This window comes from Mirounga leonina, unplaced genomic scaffold (assembly GCF_011800145.1).
Source record: "Mirounga leonina isolate KUSES-001 unplaced genomic scaffold, KU_Mleo_1.0 Mir_165, whole genome shotgun sequence".
Classification (NCBI taxonomy): domain Eukaryota; kingdom Metazoa; phylum Chordata; class Mammalia; order Carnivora; family Phocidae; genus Mirounga; species Mirounga leonina.
In genome coordinates, this window is record NW_023270415.1 from 81818951 (window position 1) to 81843095 (window position 24145).

Below are 24145 nucleotides of genomic sequence, written 5' to 3' on the forward strand. Positions count from 1 at the left end.
CTGGGGCCCCTCCGCCTCGGCCCCCTCCCTAGGGTCGGCCCCGCGACCCCCACCGCGGCCGGCCAGCCGCCCCCCAACCCGCTTCATCTACAGGCTTCTCCCAGCACTCGGCGGGAACAGGGGATACCGGGGACGGGTGGGGTGGGGTGGGTTGCCCCCCGCCCTCCCCCGGCGGCAGGGGAGCCCCTGCGCCCTCTGCGGCCGGCCCTCCCGCCTCGCCCCGGCCCCCGGGAGCCCAGAAGCACAGGACCACTGCCACACAGGGATGTCGAGGGCCAACGGCATCTGCACCTTTATCCCCCCGCGGGCGGCTGGGCCTGAGACCCCAACACATCACTAGAAAACCCAGAGGAAACAAGGAGCAAGTGCAAGTCCAGGCAACCGGGCCAAGGTCACGCAGAAAGGTCACTGTTATCAAAACGCTCCTGGTCATACACTTCAGCCACCACCTTGCGGCCAGCAAACCAGCGCCCATTGAGGGCCTGGATAGCCTTGTGAGTCTCGGAGGCTATGGAAAACTCCACAAAAATCTTGACGATAATCTCCGCATCCTCCTCCTCGCCCTGCTTCTCCTGGTAGATGATGACGCGGTTGACAGCACCAAACTTGCCACACTCCTCGGTCACCTCCCCCTCCAGGTCGTCGTCGATGTCCTTGGGGTCCACCATGTTGCGCAGAACCATCACTGTGGACTGTGTGGGGGAGGGGACGGCTGAGTTATGGCTGGCTGGACCACTCCCCTCCCCCCCGGCCGCCCCACTGGCCCCGGCGGCGCACCTCCTGCTTGCGGAGCAGCTTCTGCATCACCATGTGGCGGGCGCTGCTGCCCGAGATGCTCATGTGCTCCTGCTCACTCAGCATCTCTGGCCGCTCTGACTCGGGAAACAGCTCCTCCTCTTCCTTCTCCTTCTTGGGCTCCAGGAGACCCAGCGTTGGAGGGCTGGCCAGGATGGGGTTTACCACTCCCACAGAGGGGATGGTGACCGGAATGGGAGGCCGGGCTGGGGTCACACCTGCAGCAAACCCACCAGGTCCAGCAGTCACACTCCCCCCATCTCTGCCCTTCCCAGGAAGGTGCCCCAGCACCACTCAGCCGTGACTGAGCAATGTCTTACCTGGGGCGCAGAGGGCCATGCCCAGAGGACTGGCAGGGGAAGGAGGGAAGGCCTGACCCACCCAGGCTCACCTGTGATGACTCCCGGGGCCTGGGCAGCCATGACAGCCTGGGGCAAAGCCCCCAGAGGCTGGGCCAGAGTCAGTGCAGGGGACACCAGTCCAGGCGTGGCCAGGGTACCCAGCACCGCTGCTCCAGCCACTGCTTCCTGCAACCCAGAAGGCCACCACACTCAGTCCCCAGTCTGGCTGCCTCCGCTCAAGACCACACAAAGAGCCAACCCCCAGAGGATGAGGGAGGGAGGAGCTGTCCCCACCAAGTGAACTATGCGACCGGACCCGCCCTCACCTGAGCTGTGATCTTGGCTGTGGCCGCAGCTGCAGCCACAGCAGCAGCAGGTGGGAGGCCCCCAGGTGTGGCAGGTGTAAGCAGGGGCATCGGGGGGGTGACAGCCTTGCCCACTCGCAAGTACTGGCCACCCAGATCAAAGAGGTTCATGGAAGACACGGCATCCTGGGACGACTGGGCCTTCTCATACTCTGCAGGGCAGGAACAGCAGTGAGGGTCAGCCACCGTGCCAGGTGGGCCCTGCCCTCACCACAGTCTCTCCGAACTCACCAATGAAACCATAACCTTTGTGCTTGCCAGTTGTAGGGTCCCGGGCGAGCGTGCAAGATTTGATCTTGCCAAAGGCCTCAAATACACTCTTGATGTCATCATCTGAAAGGTCCTGGTGCACAGAAGCCACATAGATGCGGTTGAAAGCTCGTGCCTCCTCAGCCAGCTGGTCTATGATAGGCTGGGCCTGCCCTATGTTGCTGGGTCTGCCCACCTGGGAGAGAGGCAGGGCACAAAGCCCCCAGTCAGCACAGGCCTGGCCACGTCAGCCTTCAGGCTTCTGGACAGGCTGCTCTGCCTCACCCGGCTGACTGAACAGAGCACACTGATGTGCCAGCCCTGAGGCCCACCTCCTTGGCCCTCACCTTAATGTTCCTGCCTCCCAGCATCACCGAGTTCATCTGCTCCAAGGCGAGCTGTGCGGCTTCTGGGACCTCATACTCCACAAAGGCAAAGCCCTGGGTGCAGGAACGTGCCGTGAGGCCAACAGAGCCCAAGGTGGGGAGGGTGGGGGATGGGGAGGGGCAGACTAAAGCCCACCTTGTGCTTCATGGTGACAGAGTCCCAGGACATGTCAATGCTCTTGATGGGTCCAAAGGGAGCAAAAGCCTGGCGAATGGTGTCCTCCCCAAGCTCATAGTAGATGGAACCCACGTAGACCCGGCACATGATGGCCAGTGCCCGTTGCCGCTGAGCTGCCATCTGGAGCAGGACACAAGGGGAGAGAGAGCCACTGGCTTGTGAGGGGGTGGCAAGAGGCTGAGCAGCCCACTCCCCTCCTGGCCCACCTACCCAGCTCCGCTGTGGGGAGGGCTCCCCATGCGGCAGCACGGTGCAGGCTCCGCTCCTGTAGTCAGGGTAGCAGGGGTCAACAGGACCCTACCCCCAGGAAGGAAGGCCAGGCCCAAAGGCAGGACATGGACGCACCCCGGCCCATCCAGGTCCTGGGCAGACTGGCAGCAAAGCTGACAGGCGGTCGGGAGGCAGGGCTGCACGCCCTCCCACCCTGCCCACCTTCCAGTCTGGGGGCCAGGTACCCCAAGCTGGGCTGGAAGATCCTCCTAGGGTCCTGGTCAAGTGCTCCGACGGAAGAGGGAAGGGGAAGCCATCCAAGCTGGAGGGACCCACTAGTGTGGAGGCAAGAGAGGGGGCAGAAGACAGGGCAGCTACTGCCCAGAAGAGAGCCCAGGGGAGGAGGTCAGGAGCCCAGATGGGGGCTCCCTGGAGAGAGAACAAAGAGCAGCTGCTCATGCAGGGCCAACTCAGGTAGGGGCTTAGCATTTTGCAAGCCCCCCAGTGTGTTGAACACCTGACAAAAAAGGGCTGGCTGGAGCTCACATCTGCAGCCACAAGACCCAGCCCCCAGGAACATCAGAAGGTGGCAGAGCTGCCAAAAAGAGAAGCCCCAGGGCTCCTTGGAGCAGGGAGATAACACGCCCAGCAGGCCCAGAGCTCTGCTTGGGCAAACACTGCCCCTGCACTGGGGCCAGCTTGGGCCAAGGGACCTCTCCACACCCTCAGGGATGGGCTTCCCACCCCTGCCACCTCTACACGATGTGCTAGGCAGGGGGGTTCCCACAGCCACACGCAGTGGGCCACCAGGAGGAGCTGAGCCCCGGGGAAGACACCATAGGCCCAGGACAGGCAAAGACAGGGCCCTGGCTCTAGCTTCTCCATGAACCGGGGCTCCCCTCACCCTCAAAGGGCTCCCATAACCGGAGACCAGTTTCCCTCTTTAGACACCAGCTGGCCTAGTGTATAGACCAGGCCTTCCCCTCCCTCAGAGAGGAACCTAAAAATAAGGTCCACATATCCCCCAAACTAGGAATCCTCCCCCCCAAATGGGACTGCCCTCCTCAAACTGGGCTCCCGACAAGTAGGCCTCAGGCCCCTGCTGAGACCAAGGACCACCAAAGGTGGAACTATGTCCCCTCTTGCACCAGGCACCCCAACATGAAACCATCTACCCCTCGGGTCAAAATTCCCCAAGATAGAGGAGTACGTCTCCTCTTCAGTGTGGGCTTCCCAACAGGTGGGCCAAGAGCCCTCTCCCTTACATCTCCCCACAGACAGCGGCTTTCCAGAGAGAACACTGGGTCTGTCTGGCCCTCAAAAACGGGGCCACATCTCCCCCGTTAGAGCAGCACACTCCGGGATGACCCCCAGGAAAGAGCCACGTTTCCCCCTCAGACTTCCTGGAGCGGGGCCTGGCCTCCTCCTCAGCTTGCCTCTGGGGGATGGAGGAGCATCTCCTTCCCAGACTCCTCCGCCCACGGCAGCCAAGGTCTCAGCTACCGCCTCTGCCTCCTCCCTGGCCCACTCTGGGCTCAGCCCAGCCCCTGCCTGCATGGCCCCTACACCTTGCTGACAGCCAGGCCCAGAGGACCAAGTCCTTGCCCTTCCCTCTGCTGCTTGCTTGGGACCCCCCAGCCCCCCACCCCATCCATCCATCCTCCCTCCAGGGTCTGATGGGGCCGTGAGTTAGGACTCTTCTCTCCTCGGGGGCCTGACCCCGACCCAGGAGCCCAGGCAGCCTGGAGACTGGCAGAGCTGGAGGCCCAGGCGCTGTGCCTTGTGCGTGAGGGCGACATGGGTGCAGGTGGGCCTGGCGTGGGCAGCTACCCTCCTGGCCTGCTGCCCTCTGCAGTTACCTGGCCGGTTAGTTTTAAGGCGGGACCTCAGAGCAGATGGAGGCCTCCCCAGGGGCGGTCCCGGGTGGGTGCCCGCCCACACCACTGGCCCCGCCACGCCTGGCGCTCTGCTGCGCTCGTCCCGAGCTGGCGGGCAGGGCCGGCTAGGGGAGCAAGGTCCCCAGCACGCGGGCTGCACTGCCCCCCTCTAGCCCTGACTAAGGACATGAGCCCCGGAAGAAGTGAGCATTTCTATTGACCGATTGCAAAGGTGAGAGAGGATCTCCAAAGCCCATTGTCACTGCTGCCATCTGAAAGACAGTAAAGACAGAGTTCAGTCTGTTGGAGCCGAGCAGTCTCCCGCTCTCGTCACACCTCACTCAGACAGCGGCAAGGCCCGGAGTCCCCGCCCTGCCAGGGAGGTCCGCCTGCCTTCCCAAACTGCCAGCCAACTGGCCAGCCGCCGGCACCTGCCCAGGGGGGCCTCAGAGCCCCAGGTGCCCCGCCCCACAGCCTGGCCGGCGGGGCAGAAGGAAGGGAGGGGGAGGAGGGAAGGAAGGGGAGGAGGAGAAGGAGCAGAAGGAGGAGGAGGAGGAGGAGGAGGAGGGTGCAGATGGAGCACAGTGAAGAGCCAGGGCATCCCCTGAGGGCTGGGCAGGGGGCGGGGGGCTCGAGGCCCAGGCACCTGTCAGCCTCGCCCTGGCCTCTTCCCCACAGCCATTGCTGCTTCTGGCCACAGGGCTAGAGCAGGGTGCCGCTGGAGGCGCCCCCAGCCTGTCCTCTCTGTCCTGGACCCCAGTTCAGGTGGTGTGGACTCACTGCAGGGGTCGGGGCCTGACGGCTCTTATCCGAGGCCGTGGGGATAGGGAGGAACGCCCCTACATGCTGCACCACCACATGGGTGCAGAGGCGACCTGAGGCGACAATTTCAAGTCCAAGAGGAGGAGCCAACTCAGGGTGCGGGCACAGCTACAGCGAAAGGGCGGGGAGGGGGCCATGGGCACTCAGCAGCTGGGTAAGGCTGGGCCACTCCTGCCTCACGGAGGAACCTGGGCGTCCCAAGAATGAGTCCTTGAGAAACAGAACCACAACACCTTGTGGGGATGGCCAAAGGCACAGGAGGAGGAAGAGAAGGAAGAGGAGGTGGAGGTGGCGGGGAGGGGCAGCGGAGGCTCCCCGGCCCAGGCGGGTGGGGCGGCCTCCAGCAGAGCCAGCGCCAGGCCAGAGGGTGGGGCCCTGGCGGCTCACCTGCAGGTTGGTGAGCTGCTGCTGCTGGTGCGCGATGGTCTGCTTCACCAGCACGCTCTTGATGCTCTGCTCCATGGCGTACTTCTTGGCCTGCGGGAGAAGGCGGTGAGGAGCACTGGGGGGCCCGGTCTGTGGGGAGATGCGCCTTCCTCCGCCGACTGCCCCCCCTCCATGCCCACAATTCCCCAGGAGGTACACTCTCACCTTCTGGAGGGCCTCTTGCTGCTCGGGCGTCAGAGGAGGCAGTCCCAGCTTCGCGGCTGTGCTCTGCCCGTTCTCCATCTTGATGGAGTCTGTCCCCTGGTGGTGGTGAGCAGGGAAGTCATTAAGAACAAGCTCAAGACCTCCCTCATATGGCCCCAGGAACCCCACCCCACCCATCTCCCCCTACAACTGCACAAGGCCTCCAGCCCAGCCCATTCCTAGGGACAGGCAGGTCTGCCCTTCTGCCATCCCTGTGGCTGTCCCTAGGCCTGTCTCTCTCAAGACCCATGCCACTGAGGAAGGCAGGTACCTTGGGGGCCTTGGGACAACCCAGAGCAGCTGCAGGGCCCAGGCCACAATGGCCTCCTCAGGAGCTATGAAGACAGGCAGCAAGTAGTAGAAGGGGCCCAGCTCTTGTAGCAAACCTGACCCCAGAACCTCAGTCCCCTGCCATGCAAGAGAGCTGGCCCTGGCCATCCTTTATAAGGAAAAGGGGCCATGGTTCGTTCTCTGGATGTGCAGGGACTCCTCATTCCCGGACTACCTGGCGTCCACCCCTGCCCCCACACCTTCCCGCAGCCCCAGCCAGGGTCACAGACTCCGCATCCCTGCTTGGGCGGAGTTCCAGGGATCAGTAAGGGAAAGGACCTCCCTCCCAGCACACCTCCATGCAGCGCCCCATCCCCCATCTCTGCACACTCTTGAGAACCTGGAGCTGCTCTCCCAGGCCACAACAGCCCAGAGGAGGGCTCCACCCAACCTCCACCAAACTCCTCCCTGGGCTGTGCTTAGCCCCCTGGGAAGAGAAGCCAGGAGCAGACAAGCCACAGAGGAAAAGTGGACCTGCCAGCACCCTACCCAGGCGAGCATGGGGACCAGAAGATATTCTGGGGGATGGGGATAAAGCAGGCACAGCCCGCTGCAGACAAATCCAATGTAACTAGGATTAAGTTTACATTCCTTCTGTCAAAATTCATTTGTAAGCTGTTTGCAGGGTAAAGAATACAGCCATGCGAGCAAAAAGAAAAACACAGCCACAGGACCAAAGAGTGTGTGTCTCAGGGATCAGATCACACCTGCCTGCCCACGAGTTCAGAGGGCCTGGGGCTACCCAGCAACTGCAAGGACAGACCACCGCCAGCCCCCTCCAGAGGGGATGTTCTGCAACTCCCAGCACACAGCCTTAGGAGGGACGGCGGAGGAGGCAGATCCCCAATGCAGATGTGATGAGCAAGGACAGAGGCACGAAGGAGGCAGGAAGGGGCCAGCTGACCCAAACCCCAAGAACCACCATCCTGACGAGCCCAAGTACTGGGTTTCCTGCACAGGGTCAAAGGGCAGAAGGTGCCTGGAGGCCCCGACTCTGGTGACCCAGTCTGGCCCCTGAAGCTTGTCCTCTCCGCCCTCCCAGCTGGCCCCAAGCCCGGTTCTCTTTAGTGGGACAGAGGCCCTGAGAACCAGGGGCTCTGACTCTAGAGCAGGCTGTCACCATGGTAATCAATGCCAACCCCCTTCCAGCCCCTTAGAAACTTTTCAATCTCTTCTTTGTCTTGGTAAACAAAAGGCCCTTCTCCCATCAACCAGAGCAGGGGAGGGCTGGCTAGAGGGACGCCCTGGCCCCTTTGCCCATCTGCTTCAGCCCCCACAACTTCCCAGGATCCAGGATGCATACCATGGCCAGCCCTCCCCTGAGTGTGCTGGGGGGGCCACAGGAGGGCCCAGCTCCAACAGGCCCCCAGGCCACCTTGTTGAGCCCCCACTGGAACCGAATGGAGGCAGACGCTGCCATGGAAAAGCACAAAGAACCTTATTACCCAGCAACAAGGCCTGGCTCCACCTCCTATAGGACAAGCTCCCAAGGGTGAAACAACCAGAGCAGGACAAGATCTGCCCATGCCCCCTCTGAAGCCTGGCCCAAGTCCCACGCAGACCCCGTGCTCTGACTTGCACGTTATTCTGCTTTGTTGTTTTATTTAAATTCGAGATTTCAAATGAAAATCTGTGTTTCTGGCTCTTAATACCCATCACATTCTGAAACAGCATGGCTGCCATCTTGTAGGACACGGACGACTAACAACTTACATGGCTCAGGTTCAGCCCCACCTGACCACCGTCACTATCTGCCCAAAGTCTGAAGACACACGAGGCTGCGAGCCACCACAGAAGCAGGTGGGCGCTACAGGGAGAGGCGGGAGCCGGGCCGGAGGCTGGGCGGTAAGGGAGCAAGACGGGCACTCCACCCAGAAGGCAGAGAAGAGTCCCTAGGGCTCCTCCCACCCCACCCGCATCTCTCTGGGCCCAGGGACACGCAGGCGGGCGGGCAGGCAGGCAGGCAGACAGGTGGGCGGGCGGGCCTGAGGGAAAGGATGCTTAAGGTCAGTACCTGTGGAGGTTTCCATTTGTCTCCCGCTGCCACCACTGCCGCCGCCGCCGGCTCGGACCCCCCTCCTTGCTGGCCATTGACCTGCTGCAGGCAGGAAGGAGATGTTGTAATGGACAGTCATGAGATCCACCCGCCCCGGCCCTCTCTCCCCTTCCCTAGCTAAGGGCTAAGTGCCCATGGACGAGAAAGAGAGGCCAGCAGGGGCATCGGAAGAGCCCAGCTCTGGCTTGGCCCCTAACATCCCACAATATCCACCCGCCCCACCCATTCTTCCAGGACACCTGCAGCTGACCAGGGCTCTGGCACAAGGGGCTGCCCTGGCAGAATCTAAGGTAGCCTGGAGTTGGCAAGGAGTCATCAGGAAAGGACAGGACAGAGGGTAAGAGAGCTCCTGCCCCATGCCAAGGAAAGGCATCCTCCCCTGGGCCTAAACCTGCCCCCGGCCACAGAGCTGAGGTCCTAAAAGATCAGTTCCTTTCCTGCCAGCAGGCTGGGCCAGGCCAGACAGGATGACAAGGGGCACAGCTGGCCATCTCCCCTCATCCCCTCCTGAGGCAGACAGGGAAACCTCTCTAGCAACCCTCCCCCGCCCCCCCACACACGGCTCAGCATCAGTCCCAATGCCTTCCACAGGCTCTGGTCAAGCCCACACCCCAAGCCCCTCCTGAAGACACCTCTGAGGAGGGCTGCCCTCTGAATGACAGGGCCAGGCAGGTGGTCTGTACGCACAAGTCTCCCTCCCCCAGCAGTCAAACTGTCCAGGGCTGGCAGCTGAGAGCCTGGCCATACCCCACACCGAGGGGCCGTGGAGCCACTGCTATGCAGAGCCTAATGGAAGGAACAGCTCCCAGCTCAGCTTAGCAGGATGGCAGGAGCAAAGACAGGCCAAGGGCAGGAGGTGGGCAATGTCGTGGGCAATGTCATGGGGGACTTGGTAAAAGGGCCCTGAGACCTACTCCACCTTCTCAGGGGCTACACAGCAGGAACTGAGAGCAGAATACACTTTCCCCACTCCCATCTTGCAAGACCTACCGATGTATAGGAACACAGGGGACAGCCATACCCACCCTTGTAGCCCTGTGCACAAAGCCAGAGGCTAGGCTGACTTGGTCAGAGCGTGTCTCAGGCTCTCTAGCCCCAAAGGAGATAGCAACACAAGCCTGTCTGTGCTAGAGACGTGGCCAGTGGGCACAGAACCTGTGGCTAACGCCCAAGCAGAGACTTGGCTGAAGTTGCTCTGAACTCAGCACCACTGTTTCTTAGGGAAGAGAGAACCAAAGGACATGGGTCCCCCCCGAGTGGGTGTATGGCAGCTGGGGAGAGGGTCAGTGTCTGGCTTGCCTCAAGTCCCCTGGCACCCCGGGAGCACATCCGGAGCAGAGGCTGCCCTCTCAAGGCTCACAGCAAGAGATCACTTCAGGTCTGGGGAAGCAATCCAGTCCCTTGACCCATGAACAGAGCCAACTTGAGGGCACATTTGTAAACAACTTCCTGCTCTCCCAAATTAACGTGACAACCAACACAGGAAACAGGACATTGCTGAGAGCAGAACACAACTCAAAAGAGACTTCTCCGGAAAAATCAGTCCAGGAGAGAATGCCACACAGGACATCCCCATCGCCTACAAAGAAACCAAGCTCCTCGTCCCACAAAGCCTCAGCTTCTGTTCTAAGCAGATACTTAAAAAACTTGGAGAAAACTGCTATTTCTTATCACAGTTGGTCATATGCTGTCACCCTGTGGCAATGAAAATAGGAGGCTTTGTGGTCACAAAGCTCCCCAGCACCAGGCAGCAGTGCCTCAAGGGGTGAGCAGTGCCCTCTGGGAGGCAACGCAGCCCAGGAGTCTGGGACCCAAACTCCAGCACTGCCCAACAGCCCAGGACAAAGAGGATCATTTCCATTAGAAAACCAGAAAAGTTAAGTAATTACTTAACATTTCCAGGTTTCTGGCTCTTCAGGCCTGTGTCCTGGGGCTGGCATGAAAATTCAGTGAGTCACTCCAGGTAAAGTACTTCAGATTATCCATGCACAAGACCAGCATGCCGCAAATCTTAGTGATTATTAGCATCGGTGTTAACACCCAGAGTCCAATCCCCAAAGCAGAACCGTTGCAGTATGCTTTCCGTCTGTTCCAGTCCTCTTCACGTGGTGCCCTGCTCTCTACCAGATGGCTAGGCTCTGTGCTGGGCACTTTGGATGCAGCAAAAACAAGACGAGACACATGCCAACTGGCACCTACATAAGAGGACTTCTGTGGTTCATGAGCACTAAGAAGAAAATCAAGCACAAGATGCAAAGAAAGGGACTGAGGCACACTGGGCGTAGGCAGCCAGGGAGGCCTAGGAGGTAGCATGCACACCAGGGTCTTCAGGAGGAAGAGAGAGGGACGGTGCCCCCAGGGAAGGCAGAGGGTCTGGTGCCCCTGCTAGATGGAACCCAAGGGTAACGGCCCCAAGCAGGAGTGAGTCCAGCTGCCAAAGGTAGGGAAGAATGGTCTGGTAAGTCAGACACACACTATGCCACCAGAAGACTATGTCCCTGATAGGAAGGGGCTGAGGCCTGTTTCCGCAGCCACCGGGTGGAAGGCTCTTCTGCATCCGTCTGTGTCCTTCCTTACCAGATCACTATCAGCCAAGTTCAGTGCCACTCTATCCTCCCAGAAGAGCTGAAGCCACACCTTAGGACAGCAACCAGCACTGTTCAGCATGCACGGACCACAAGACAGAACAGGCTCTCACTACGCCCAGCTAAGACGACAAGAAAACAGGCTGCCTAGAAATCTGTCCACTGAACAGGTTAGAAGAGGAACGTATCAAGCCACAGCCTGGAACTCACTCCCAGAATTTGACATAAGCCTGGATCTTTACAGCTTCCACGTGTTAACCTCTCGAGAGAATTCAACGGGCAACAAAGAGCCCTACTGAAAACCCCAGCGTACAGGGTTCAGACTCTGCCCACACCCCCCTCCACCGTGATGCACGGGTCTGGCACCGTGCCACAGTAGAGCTAGGCCAGCTCATCCCTCAGTCTCCAGAGGTACAGGGTGCTGCTAGCTACAGCTTTGAGCAGCCACCAAGGCCGGGGCTTGGTGTTCACAAGGCCCTAGGACGCTCAGGGGAGACCAATCACCCACTCTCATTGGCTTCTCTTCCTCCTCCACATTCCATATGTCCCCAGGGGTCGGGGTCCCTGTCTCCAAGCTTCCCTCTCCGTCACTGTCCAGTCCTAACCGCTCTCTGGGACAGTAACCAAGTCCTCCACCCGCCTCTCTTTTCTAACTTCCCTCTCACAAAGGTCACTTGCTCCTGTGACTTCAACCGGAAACAAGATGGGGTAGAAAAAGGGGAGCCGATCTGAAAATCACCCAGAGGGCTCCCCTCACAAGCAGGGGCCTCTCTCCCCCTGGGAGGCAGTTCCTGCCCCAGTGACATGGGTCCCGCCTCCCTGCCTGGGTGTCAGCCCCCAGCTCAGGGCCTGGCCAAGGCCTAGCTCCAGCCTAAGCATACCCCCTGACCCCCAAATGTCTCCCCTCTCCACCCAGCCTGCAGCCACCTGCAAACGTTGCCTTCTCGGACAGGCTTCACGGTGCCACTCTGGGTATGCGCTGGTGGCACGGTAAGTAAAGGGAGGGTCAGTGATGCCATGAAGGGCCCAGGAGAACAGACGCTCATCTGAGCGGAGGACGGAGGCAAAGGGCCAAGGGAGACTTCACCAGGGGAGCGTGGTGTGTGCAAGGGTTCTCCGCCTCCGCTGCGCACTCGATGCACGAAACAGTAGCTGAGCACTGAGCAGGGGAGGGAGGGGGTCCCTCCTCTGGGTGCCCACAACACCCTGAGCGCAGGGCCCTGGGGCTCGCAGTCCACGGGCTCCGTGCCCACCAGACCCCCGATCAGGGCGGGGACTGCCTCCGGTTCCCCGTTGTGCCCCAACACACTGCGCTCGAGCAACGCGTGCTCAGACAGCACGTCCCTCGTTCCTAAGGCCGGACGGAGTCCCTGTGAGCTGGTGAGCCCTTCTCCGCAGCCCCAGCTGGGGTGCAAGCCGCCGAGGCCGCCACCCTGCCCAGCGGGCGAGACTCCTTCCCGCGGGCCCCGCACGCCCGGCCGAGCAGGGACGCCTTCGCTCCGGGAGCCCCGCCGTCAAGTCCGGGCTGCAGGCGCACCCGAGGGCAGCACAGTGCGACGGCCGCCCGGCTCCGCTCCGAGGCCGCTCGCCTCGGGCGGGCCGGCCGCACCCCGACGGGGCCGCGCGACGCCGGCCGCCGGAAGCCGCGGCCCGCGAGCCGGAAGCTGAGGCCGCAGGCCGGCCCCCCTCGCGCCCGCCCCGCCCCCGCCTCTCGCGACTAAGAGCCGCGGGGGCCCGGGAGGACCGCCGCGTCTCCGAGGGGCCTTCGGCGCCCTGGCCGGGCCGGCGACCCACTCCCGCCAGCTGAGCGGCGGCCCACGGTCACGGGCGCCTCACTTACGAGAGCTATGGTCGCCGTCGCCATCTTGCGTCCGTCGCGGCCGCCGCGCGCGCCACACGCTCCTGCTCCCTCCGCGGTCTCGCGCGATCTGGGCGCCGGCGGAAGCGCCCGAAGGAGGACGGAAGTCTCGCGATAAAAGCCCCTTTGCCTTCGACTGGGGGCGGGGAGAGAGAGGAATGCGCTTCCGGCGTGGGGGGGACAGTTAAGGCTCCGAGGCGGAGCGGACGGAAGGGGAGGGGGCGGCGGTGTGCGCCGCGCGCCCCGCCTCCGCGGTGCTGAGTGTGCCTTGCCTCGTCGCCGGCCTTCCCCTTAGTCGGCGGAGGGCCGGCCCGCCTCGGTTTGTCTCCGTTAGCCCCTCGCTCCACCCTCCTGCCCCGCTCTGGCCGCTGCTCCACTTCCCTGCCTCCCCGCTCGCACGTAAGGGGCAGGGCAGGGGAAGGTCGGATCCCGTCCGGCGGCGAAGAACTCCCATCTGCCCGAAAGACCCTGTTGAGAGAGCGATGAAGAGTGGCCTCCTTTCGGAGTCAGACTCCAAGTTGCTTCTTCGCGTCGTGCCCTCTGGAGTCGCGGTGTGCCTACCACTGGATGGTGGGCGCTCGTGTAATTAGCGTTCTCTTTCCTAGTGACTCGTAAAACAGTAGTGCGTCTTGAAAATGATGGCGTCCTGGATTCAATGATCTACAGTCGGTAGACCCGGAATTCAAGACAGGCTTGTGAGCCAATTCAGTGGAGAGGGCCTGCACCCAGGGTCCCCTGAGTCCTCCCAACTATTTTTTAAAGGCTCCAGGCACCCATCATGGCGTTGAGCTGCCCTGGACGTCTGCCACATGTCACACCCAGCCCCAAGACCCTAACTCAATGAAACCGCATCTGCAAGCTCGGGCAGTGAGAGTGTCAGTCCAGCAACCTCAGCCTGCCCGAGGCAACAAAGTGTCTTTCCCAGTTAGGCAGGTCCCTTCTCAACCCTGGGAGGGTTCAAAGTAAAATGCAGACACCTCTAGTTAAACATGGCAGAATATTTTCTTCACATCCCTCCCCTCTAAAATGATAGGAAAAGAGTTTTGTAAAGGCACAGAAGTGAAATATTGTGCAAATGGAGAAAGGTGGACAATGGGATCAGCTTTAGCTGACTGGAGGTTAGTGTCCGAGGGGTTGTGTGTGAAAATGTAGTTGGAAAAAGGAGACCCCACACCTCTATCCCTACTGGCAGTGGCTAGGCTCTCAGACCAGGGTCCTATTCCCAAAGTCAGGGAGTTAATGAGATTCTTGCCCTTTTCCCACCTCCACCCAGCTCCAAGTCTAGGCCCCAGCCACCCATGTGCCACCCATGAACCTCAGAGCTCCTCTCTGCAGCAGCTCCTGGCTCAAAAGAAGACTGGCAGCTGGAGGGTGCTCAGGAGAATGGCCTGGCTAGATCCCTGGCCTCAAAACTCACCAGGCAATAAGCCCCACCAGTAAGATACCACTCCTAAGAGCAACTGGGCAGCCCAGGATCACCAGACACCTAAGGAGGAGGAAGACAAAAACGGAAAAGGGAAAGGGACTCAGAAGACAATAAAGCAAGAAGAAAAGCTAAAACCATATCCTCAGAGATATTAGAGAGGATGTTGCATCCAAAGTCAAAACAATATGTTGCACACCTGAAACTAATAAAACACTATATTTTAACTGTCTGGGAGTAAGATAAAAACTTCAAAGACCAAAATCAAGAACAAGAGGCCATAAAGAAAGAACATTCAGCAAATGAGAAAGAGTGCTTACGAATTAAAAATAGAGGAAAATGAACAATTAATGGAGGGTTGAAAGATACAATTGAAATCTTCCAGAATGTATAAAACAAAACCTGATAGGTAGAGAAGAGAAAACATAATCAATCACACTGAGCAGTATTCTCTAGTGCTTAGAACTGGCCTGGTACCTCACCAGTCTCCATAACAGAGGGGGACGGATGAAGTGGTGAATGGGCTGGGACTTGCCACCACCACTGCAGGGGGTAGGGGCACAAGCACCACTTTCTGGTAGCAGCTTCCCCTATGAAATTTGACAGTGATATATAAGGGATTCAGAGTGCTTGTGTGCTGGGCACTGTTCTCATTACCTTACAAACGTTACCTGTGTGATCTTTACAACAATTCCATGGAGTGGGTACTGTTGTTATCCCATTTTTACAGACGAGGAAGTAGGGGCACAATATCACACAGCAGGAAGCAGCAGGATGTCCCAGAGCCTATGCCCTTAACTACTGCATATTGTGCCTCTCAAAAGATAATTCCAACATCTAAATAATAAAAGTTCCACGAAATAAGGAGAGGGGAAAATAAGCAAAAACAAACAAACCCTCCCCCCCAGAAACAAAAAACAAAACAAACAAAAAATGCCCCACACAAAGAAAATTTCCTAGAACTGAAGGGTTGGGATCTCTGGACAATAGATGAAAGAGAAGTTTTTAATCCAGAAACATCATTTCCAAAGGGAGAGAGGGAGAGGAAGAGGAAGAGAGAGGGAGGGAAATCACAAAGGGTTAGAATTCAGAAAGGCATGGGAAGTCTTGGGACTAGAAGAAAATCACATGATACCCTCAAAATCCTGGGAAGAAATAGTTTTCAACTTAAGCAAACTTTTGTGCCTAGCTACACTAACAAGCAGGTGTAAGAGTAGACTAAGGACAAATAGGCAGACTTCATAACTTCCCATGCATCCTCTCTCAGGAAACTTGGAGGATGTTCTTCCTCAAACAAAGGGTGAATGAAGGAAGGGGAAAGCGAGGGATCGAGTAAAAGGAGAAAAGAGGTGCTCCAGGATGCTGGTGAAGGAGGAACTCGTGCTGACAGCTGGGCCACAGGCCCCAAAATAAGCAGCTTGGGGCAGAGAGCTGTTATAGTGGGGGCTCTGGGAAAGATGAAACTGAGCAGTCAATTGTGCAATGAATCTCAAGTATTGAGAGGTTCACACTTCTGCAGGAGAATCTAAGAATGAATTAATACATGTATAGAAAACTAAGCAAACAAAAAAGAAAGGCAATTATTAACTCCAGGCAAAACAAAAAGTTGTGCAAGAAAGTAAATAAAACCCTAGGACACCTTGTTCTCTGCTAAGACCTGCAGTAATGAAGCTGTAATAATACACACCACACTGGGATGATGCTGGGTCAGGAAACTGAGGCCAGTGACCCGCCCCCCCCCCCCCTTCTCCAAGGACACCAGCAGGGGACACCTTATGCAGAAAAACCAATAAAAAGCAGTAAAAGCATGTGTGGTTTGTGAAAGATGGATTTTACATGCCTGAAGAAATAGCTAAGGGTTAAATCTGGGAAGGATCAAGTGCTGGAGACTGCATTGATCATTTATTGTTGGCTTTAAAAAAACCCATTCCACTTTTAAAATGATATGTATATAACTTTGAAAAGATAAAAGTTAAAATGAAAACCTCAACATAAGCATGATTAAATGAAGCAATGATTGTATTGATACTTTTGAGTTCAGTTTAATCATGGGTACAATCTATTATGCATTTGACACTCAAATTGTTTAAGATAGCATCAGGATTTCCAACTAGACTTGTATGTTATTGCAGATTTGTTATTTTAAGTTGAAAGAGTAACTTTGTAGAGTATCGAGATGTTTAAGACAACTTGAGATTCATTATGTTTGTACGTTTGATTTATTTGATACACCTTGGTAATTTTGTTTTGGCTTTTGGTTAGGGTAATGTAGTAGGTGGAAAAATGATACCCTCTCTCCAGGATGTCCATGCCCTAACCCCCAGAACCTGTGAATGTTACTTTATATGGCAAAAGGGATTTTGTAGATATGATTAAGGAACTTGCGATGGATTATTCAGGTGGACCCAACCTAATTACATGAAGCTTTCCTGGCTGCAGAAAACCACAAATGGTTCATGAGAAAGACTCTACCGGCTGTTGTTGGCTTTGAAGATAGAGGATGAGTACATGAGCCAAAGAATGGCGGTGCCTGTAGAAGCCAAAAATGACCTTCAGTTTATAGCAGGCAAGAAGATGGGGATCTTGGCCCTACTGTTGCAAGGAAATTAATTCTTGGCCAGTGCCCGTGCCCATGCCATGCCTGACACCTGCAGGCCAACAACCTGAAGGAGTAGAATATGGAAACCTAGGAAATAGTTCTAGGCTCACCTAGAACCTCCAGAAAGGAATGCAGCCTTGCTAACACCTTGAGTTTAGTCTGGTGAGACCTGTACCAGATTTTTGACCTGCAGAACTACAATAAATTTGTGGTGTTTTAAGCCACTAAGTTTGTGGTAAATTCTTATAGCAACAAGAGAAGTAACACAGTGGTGAGCTTTCCTGGTTTGACAATAAGAAATACTTCAAAAGAAACCTGAATGCACTAAGTTTATACATGCAATTTAAAATACTGAAGAACGTTTAACTCAATTTGAAGATGGAGGGGAGGTGGTCCAGGAGAAAAGAGGCTAGGGCAATGAGGGGTGGGAGGGAGTTGAGTGGGAGAGACAGGGAGTCAGGGGCTGATATCCTCAGGACTTGGGAGGCAGCTGCCACAGAAGGGGGTGAGTGATGTTACATGGGGGGTGGTGAATTTGAGAGGAGGCACATCGAGGAGCAAGGAGGATGCCTAAACCCAACCCCTCCAGGCCCAGGAACGTAGGAGAGAAAATAGCCCTATGGAGAGGGCTGCAGGGGCCAGAACAGTCTGCAGAGGGGGTGGCAGGTCCCTGTCCCAGAGCAGTGGAAAGTCAGCAAAGGGCTCCAAGATGGGTCTGCACTGGGCAGGGGCTGGAGGGCTGTGCAGGAGCCGTGTCAGGCTGGGGACTCTTGAAGTGTCTCTGCCATCTGCTTCTCCTGCCAGGTCGTGGACCTGCCTAGTGCCCAGCATCGTGCCTGATGCTTGCAGGTATGGTACCACTGGCTTAATGTGGGGGTTCCCGGTGTGGGTCTGTGGTTCCAACAGGGTCTGGAGCATTTCCCTGGGCAGGCATCTGTCCAGGACTGATTCCCCACCCCCACACTCTGGCTCCCTGCAGGGCAGCCTCCCCCATGCTGAAGGCTCAATCACTGACCAGATATCTTGGGGTGGGGGAGAACTCTTAGCCAGGAAATAGACGATACGGGAAGGGACTGCGAGTTGTGGAAGCTGGCTAGGTGGGGGAATCCTGATCCTAAGGACATGTGGGGCCTAACTACTCCCCTGACTCCCAACCCAGGCTCCTTCACCCCTGATGGGCCCCAAACCCACCCACCCCCCACCCCCCACCCCACTCCAGGGCCTCCTTGAAAGCTGTGGAAGGCAGAAGTTCCTCACTAGCAGGCATTTGGTCATCAGCCCCAAGCGTGTAAGCAGAGGTCAGCCCCTGGTCCCCTGAGCCCTGGACCAATGCTGAGTTTCCCCATGTGGGTGGCCAGGGCTGGTCCCTGGGGGCTGGGGTGCGAGGTCACGGCTGAGCTCCGAGGTACTTGAGGAAGGTGCTTTCCAGGAAGGCAGCCAGCTTGGTCCGGTCATCCTGCAGGGTGGGAGGGAGGCATGGGGTGACAGGGGCGCAGACTCTGCTGTGTCCCCCTTGCAGCTCGGCTGGGTCAGCCCACACACCTCGTGAACGAAGCCATAGTGTACCAGCTCGGTGGCAAGGTCCTGGGCACTGTCGGCTGCAGCAGGAGCACGGGCAGGGGCAGGACAGAGATGTGAGGCCACCGCCTGGGCCCACACCTGCACCCGTCCCTGCCTGGGTCCCCGCCTGGCCTACTTGGGAGCAGGTCATAAGTGAGCTGCCGGTGCAGCCGGTCCTCCAGCACCAGAAGCAGAGTAAGCTGCGGAGGCAGGGGGGCGTGGTTGGCTCCCAGAGTCCCCCAGCCCCCCCACTGCTTCCCCTCCCTTGCTCCTCTGTGGGCCCCAACCCCTGCCCTGCTCACATGCCAGCGGGCCTTGTCCTCGCTCCTCTCCAGGTTGCACTGCATCTGGATCACCTGGGGATAGGGATTGACCAAGGTCACCCACACAGGCTGGACCTCAGCAGCTGAGCAGTAAGAGCAGAGGCCGCCTCAGGGGCAGAAGGAACGGTAAGGACCGGAAATGGGGGTAAGTCTCTAAGGAGAGCCTAAGAAGCACATTCACTACCAGCAGCCTGGCAAGTTAAGGAAAACTTCCAGAAGAGTAGACACTGAGTCTGGGCACTGAAGGATAAACAGAGTTCTCACAGGTGGGGAGAAGACCTGAACAAGGAGAGAGCTGTGAGAAGTGGTGGAAGGGAGGGGTCAGCGGGAAAAGGGGCAGAGGCCTGGGACGCCAGCCACGCCAGGCCTCAGAACACCCGGGGGGCAGCTGAGGACCTCCACCATCCCTGTGGGCACCTTTAGCTGTTAGGACATGAATCCTGGTTGCACCGTGGAGGGAAACCAGGAGGAAGGAGGCTAGGTTGGGGGCTGGTTCACCATCCAGGTAGGAAAGGGGGGTGGCCTAGATCGGGGTGGAGACCACAGAGACATACCCAAGCCCAAAGCCAGAGCCTCTGGAACCCAGTAGGCATGGACGTGGAAAGGGACAGAGGGGCTGAGGCTGATCAGGGCAGGCCCCTGGCCAGGAGGGAGCCTTACAGGAGGAGAGATTGGGGGAAACACGATGTCTGGGAGGCCGTGGAGGAGACACCAGGACACGAACGTCAGGGAACCAGCCAAGGGCGGGAGATCAGAGAGGCCTGGGGCAGGCGAGATTCTCCGATGAAGGCTGCCTGGAGCACAGCACGATGAGGGCAGGGCTGGGGGTCAGGCAGCAAGGGAGGGGGGAGGGGTCTGCAGGGGGCAAGGAGCCTCTGAAAAGGGGATATCTTAGCTTGTCCTACCATCTCCTATGCCCCCATCAGGGTCAGCCAGGACCTGTTTCTGGCAGCCTGGAGGAGTGCTGGGCTGGGGGGCACTCAAAGCCCCTGGCAAGAGACCCCTCTGGGCTACGGACAGGCCTGCAGATGGGCACAGTGCAGCAGGAGCAGGGGCTCACCTTCCTGGTCTCCGAGTCAAAAGGTTCTGGCGTCGGGGTCTTGGCCTTCTGGGCCTCCTCAGGGGGTGGGGCCAGCACACGGGGCAGCCCCAGGGGCCGAGCCGCCGCAAAGTTCATCAGCGGGTAGATCCCATTCCTGAGGATACACTGGGGTGGCTAGGGGCTCAGGCCTGGTAGCCACCGGTTCCCCAAACTCACGGCAGCTCTCACCTGACATCCTCCAGGAATTTGTCGAGCTCCAAGCAGGAGACCTCCGAGTACCTGGCACAGGTGTGAGAAGCACGTGAGGGGGGCCAGCCGGCCCGCCCCACCAGTGGGGCAGGACTGGGTGGGGGCTGGCCATGTGGAGAGGAGAGGCCTCTGGGCACCCCTCGCTCACCGCCACTGCAGCGGGGGCCGGGGCGGCCGGGGGATCTCTGCCAGGACTGCGTGCAGGTCCACTGCCTTGGTTTTTTCCTCCACCACATTCTCGGGCATGAGGTCTGCAGGCCGCAGGAGCACTCAGGGTCCTGAAGGGGGCCCTTTCACACCCCGCCCCCAGGCCCTTGGCCCGCCCCCAGACCACGGGCCTCTCACATTGGTGCTGGATGAAGCAGTGAGCTGCCAGGAGCTTCAGCGAGTGCACTTCGAAGAGTACGCGGTGGAAGAGGAGGTTGTGGGCAGAGGGCCGATGGCTGGGGTCCCGGGCCAGGCAGGAGAGGATGAACTCCTGGGGGCGTGGAGAGGAGAGGCCGAAGTGGGTGCAGTGTGAGGAGAGGAGGCCCCTGAAGTCCCCAGACCCCTAGGGTCCAGTCCTTACGGGAGTCTTCTTGCAGGAACGGGCGTAGGGAGAGGTATACTGTTAGCAGCCAAGCTGGGACCTGATTCTACAAGTAGGACAATCAGGCCCTGGGCCCAGAACTTGCCATTCTCTACTTCCTGTAACCCTCACAGAAATCGTAGGGGATCACTGTCGTCATCCGCAGTTCACAGATGAAGCCTGCACTGTGGAGGGAGGACTGAAGCCCCCGCCCTGCGGTCCCGGCAGGGGGAGGAGGGGTGCTGGGCAGAGGGCCAGCAGATCAGCCCAGGCTCCTGGAGGTCCATGTAGCCCAGCATAAACCCGCCTACCCACAGATCGCTATTTTGGTTGCCTCAGCTCAGACCCAGCTCCGGAGATGACCTGATGGGTCCATACCCCGCCCCACATACATGTCCTCTGCTGCCCCTCACGTCTATTCTGGCTTCACTTCTCACCAGCCCCATCCAGTCCCCATCACTTCTGACCCTGATCCCCAGAGGCCACGTGATCAAACCAGACAGCCTAGAGAGACTGTGGACACAGCCTCCATCCCACCCTCCCTTTGCCTCCTCCCCACCACGCCCCCGACATAAGCTGGGGCCACACCGCCTCTAGCTGGCTTCCTGGAGCTTAAAGGCAGGGACGTGGAGTGGAACACTGCCTCTCCAAACCTCTTTCTCGTCTCCAAAACAAGCGTAACACTAGCGCTCACAGATGGAGTACCTCTCTGGCCTCTCCTTCCTTAGAAAGACACTTAGGGCCTGCAGGCCTGAAACCCAACATGCACCGCGGGTAAGGCCCTCCTTGTGGGTAGGCCTTGCTGCAGTGGGGCTGACACATCCCTCCACGGCACTGAGCCGCTGCACCTCCGGGCCCATCCCTGCACCACACTGGCCCTACCTGGGACTCCTGAGAGCCAGCCGGGAGGGGCAAGGCCAGCTGCTTACCCGCATGTTGGGGTCGCTCAGTGAGTGCCTGGCACGAGTTATGGCCTCTTCTGTGACCCGGGTGTCCCCATTGGCTTGGATCTCCAGCACAGCCATCTAGGAGGCAGGGCCAGGTCAGGCATGGAGAAGAGATGCAGGGTGAGCTAGCTGGGAGGCCATGAGGCCATTGGGCTAGTACCTCCAGGGCACACATGCCAAAGGAGAAGATGTCCACGGCAGTGCCATCAGCAACCTCTAAAAGGGGGAGAGCAAGTCAGGCTGGGGAGGAAAGAGGCGGCAACAGCAGACGCTTCCGGACTCAGGACTCACCACCATACTCTGGCGGGAAAAAGTGCAGGTTCCGTAGCTCCTCACGCTCGGCACGGATCGGGCTTCGGAGATCGTCCGGGAGCGCTGGGGAGAGGGCAGAGGATGAGCAGACTGGACGTGTCCGCGCCCTCCACCCGCCTTGAGTCCCCACGCACCATTGGAGAAGATGCGGTGCCACACTGCCCGGCCACCACGGGGAGAAAGAGTAGGCGTCAGTGTGATGGGGCGCTGGGCGTCCTCTGCCCACGGTTTCCGGCAGCCCCCCCCGCCCCGCCAACCCCCTTCCAACCCTGCCAGCACCAGAGCCAATCTTGATGAGGCCATTGTGCTGTATGAAGATGGTATCACTGGTCAGGTTCCCGTGGATGATGGGGGGACTGCAGGCGTGTAGAAAGCTGAAGGAGGGAAGGAGAGTAGGTGTGGTCAGGTCAGGGGGCACTGCGGGCATAGGGGCGTGGCAAGGGCAAGCCCAGGCCCTCACCTGAGCGCAGACAGGATCTGCGTGCACCAGCGCTTCCAGGCCTGGTGGTGGACAGACTCCATCGGACCGGTGTGAAGAGGCGGCTGGGCCTGGGGTGCCCACCCTACACCCCCACCTCGCATCCCTGACCCGGCCCCAGCCCAGTCCTGTTCCCGGAGCTGCCCCTCACCCACATCCCCAATGCAGCCCCAGCCCACTCCCCATACCCGCGCGTTCATGGCCTTGTGGTTTTTCTTGGTCTTTTTGAGGAACTGCTTGAGACTGCCCGATGACACGTACTCTGTGATGAAGATGACCTGCGGAGCGGACGGGCTCCGCCAACTACAGGTGGGTCCCTGCCACCACCCCCACGCCCACCCCAGCTGTGGCCCCGTCCCACCCTGCGGTGTGCCTGTGCCCATGGCTCACCCGCGCCCGGGCTTCTGAGGCATCCAGCCAGTATTTGTGCAGCTTGACAATGTTGGGGTGGTCTACCAGCACCAGCTGCTCAAACATGGTCTGGATCTTCTCCTGGGAAGGGGCGTGCGGTCACGGGGTGGGGGTGGGGGTGGGGCGCGGTCGCTCAAGGGGTGGGCAGGCCTCACCTCATGGGCCGCGAAGGCCTTCCTATCCCCGAAGTGCAACTCATTCCACACCACCTCCACCCCCTCCTCTGTGTCCATGGCCAGGAAGGTGCTCTGGACCCCTGGCATGTTCCCCTGGTTCACCTGGCAGTGGGGGTGGGGGATATGAGTGTGCTGATACGTGTCAGGAGACAGAGTGGGGGCTTGGTCTCTAGGCACATCCTTGGAGGGGAGAGCTAGCATGGGATGCTGGCCCTGACCCCCTCTGGGGGCCTGGAGGAGGGTGGGCCTCTACTAGCCAAGTAGTGGTATCCAAGGGCTGGGCTGAGGGGCTTTGGAGCAGGTTTCAGGGGATTCAGGATGGTCTTCATGGGGCTAGTAGCTGGTCTGGTCGCAGAGGCATGGGGAGGTGATCCTGGGAGGAGACTGGACCCTAGGGAACTGGGGGTCCCTCAGCAGGGCGTGGGGACCAGGCCAAAGGGGTCCAAGGGCCGGCCAATTAGGGGGGCTGCCTGCGCGAGGCCGCGGAGAGATTTTTGGCCTCCTGGCTTGCCCATGGCCCCGCGTGGCCTCCTCCGCCCCTCCGCCAGAGGTGGGCGGCGACCACCCTCTCCGTCCCCCCTCCCCCCCCCCGCCCGGCCGTGCCCACCTGCTCTCGCCGCTTCTGCCAGCGGCCGCACGGGCTCTCCTCCAGGATGTCGCTCTCGTCCTCGCTCTCATCCTCCCGCTCCCGCTCCCGGCCCCGCCTCGGCGCCGGCTCCGGGGCCGCCATGGCTCAGCCGGCCCAGGCCGCCGCCCTCCGTGGTATCCGCGGCCCCACGCCGCCGCCGCCGCCTGCCCTGGCCCCGCGCCCAGACGTCCAGGCGCGAGCGGAGCCGCCGGCCGCCGCCTCGAGCCCCCACCCTGCTCCTGGAATTGGGAGGCGAGGGCGCGCGGCCGGCCGGGGGGCTAGAACCCGCCCGCCCCTCCGAAGCCGCCGCTTCGGGCCAAAGCCCTAATGGAGAATCCCGGCGGAGGGCAGACCCCGTGCCGCGCCCAGCCCGGGCCCCGCCCATTGCCCGGCAAGGCCACGCCCTGTCCCGCCCGACGACGAGGGCCCCGCCCACCCCGCCTACGGCCACGCCCCACCCGAGGGCTCGCCGGGGCAGAACCCCCGCTCGCGAGCCCCATCCCTTACGAGTCCCCCTCCCTGCCTGAAGCCCTGCCCGTCCCTGACTAAGGCCCCGCCCCACGGAGTCCGCCCCGGTCGGGGCCCCGCCTATCCCGTCTAGGGCCCGCCCCCGGAGGTCCTGCTGGGAGCCAGGCGCCCCTCTCCCGCGGGAAGCCTCCGCTGTCGGCTGCAGGGAGCGCAGTCCCCGCCACCAGCCTGACTCCAGCGGACCGACCTCAGGGCTTTCGGCGCCGGCCTGGACCCGGG

At 59.7% G+C, this 24145-nt stretch overlaps 2 protein-coding genes across 15 annotated transcripts; both read right to left on the minus strand.

Annotated features, from left to right (window-relative positions):
• Nucleotides 1–266: 266 nt before the first annotated feature.
• On the minus strand, nucleotides 267–12769 carry PUF60 (poly(U) binding splicing factor 60). Of its 9 annotated transcripts, none has more exons than XM_035012106.1 (12): nucleotides 12665–12769; nucleotides 8198–8281; nucleotides 5815–5910; nucleotides 5611–5700; nucleotides 4623–4673; nucleotides 2273–2434; nucleotides 2098–2190; nucleotides 1733–1946; nucleotides 1463–1653; nucleotides 1187–1322; nucleotides 778–1013; nucleotides 267–692 (listed from the first exon to the last, which is right to left on the minus strand). In XM_035012106.1, exons 1-12 carry the CDS (start codon nucleotides 12686–12688, stop codon nucleotides 393–395), a joined length of 1677 nt encoding a protein of 558 aa, XP_034867997.1. In that variant the 5' UTR covers nucleotides 12689–12769; the 3' UTR covers nucleotides 267–392. The 9 variants fall into 9 exon arrangements, with proteins under 9 accessions (XP_034867997.1, XP_034867991.1, XP_034867994.1 ...); XM_035012100.1 differs by having other exon boundaries at nucleotides 8198–8278; nucleotides 12665–12714; XM_035012103.1 differs by lacking the exon at nucleotides 12665–12769 and adding an exon at nucleotides 11752–12440.
• A 3362-nt stretch (nucleotides 12770–16131) lies between these two features.
• On the minus strand, nucleotides 16132–23746 carry NRBP2 (nuclear receptor binding protein 2). Of its 6 annotated transcripts, XM_035012109.1 has the most exons (19): nucleotides 23378–23744; nucleotides 22750–22872; nucleotides 22574–22675; nucleotides 22372–22461; nucleotides 22166–22206; nucleotides 21985–22079; nucleotides 21840–21863; nucleotides 21685–21768; nucleotides 21554–21609; nucleotides 21376–21471; nucleotides 20447–20452; nucleotides 20224–20356; nucleotides 20027–20129; nucleotides 19858–19908; nucleotides 19648–19783; nucleotides 18567–18620; nucleotides 18401–18464; nucleotides 18247–18302; nucleotides 16132–18160 (listed from the first exon to the last, which is right to left on the minus strand). In XM_035012109.1, exons 1-19 carry the CDS (start codon nucleotides 23498–23500, stop codon nucleotides 18092–18094), a joined length of 1506 nt encoding a protein of 501 aa, XP_034868000.1. In that variant the 5' UTR covers nucleotides 23501–23744; the 3' UTR covers nucleotides 16132–18091. The 6 variants fall into 6 exon arrangements, with proteins under 6 accessions (XP_034868000.1, XP_034868005.1, XP_034868004.1 ...); XM_035012114.1 differs by lacking the exon at nucleotides 22750–22872; XM_035012113.1 differs by lacking the exon at nucleotides 22372–22461.
• Between the last annotated feature and the right edge of the window lie 399 nt (nucleotides 23747–24145).

Excerpts from the sequence above, each read along its gene's own strand:
- PUF60 (XM_035012106.1), bottom strand. The coding sequence starts at position 12,688 with ATGGCGACGGCGACCATAGCTCTC. Across the intron at positions 5,701-5,814 it reads AGCAAGAGGCCCTCCAGAAG|GCCAAGAAGTACGCCATGGA; the intron begins GTGAGAGTGTAC and ends CTTCTCCCGCAG. Across the intron at positions 693-777 it reads AGCTGCTCCGCAAGCAGGAG|TCCACAGTGATGGTTCTGCG; the intron begins GTGCGCCGCCGG and ends TCCCCCACACAG.
- NRBP2 (XM_035012109.1), bottom strand. The coding sequence starts at position 23,500 with ATGGCGGCCCCGGAGCCGGCGCCGAGGCGGGGCCGGGAGCGGGAGCGG. Across the intron at positions 21,610-21,684 it reads TTTCCCGCCAGAGTATGGTG|AGGTTGCTGATGGCACTGCC; the intron begins GTGAGTCCTGAG and ends TCCCCCTTTTAG. Across the intron at positions 21,472-21,553 it reads TTGGCATGTGTGCCCTGGAG|ATGGCTGTGCTGGAGATCCA; the intron begins GTACTAGCCCAA and ends CCTGCCTCCTAG.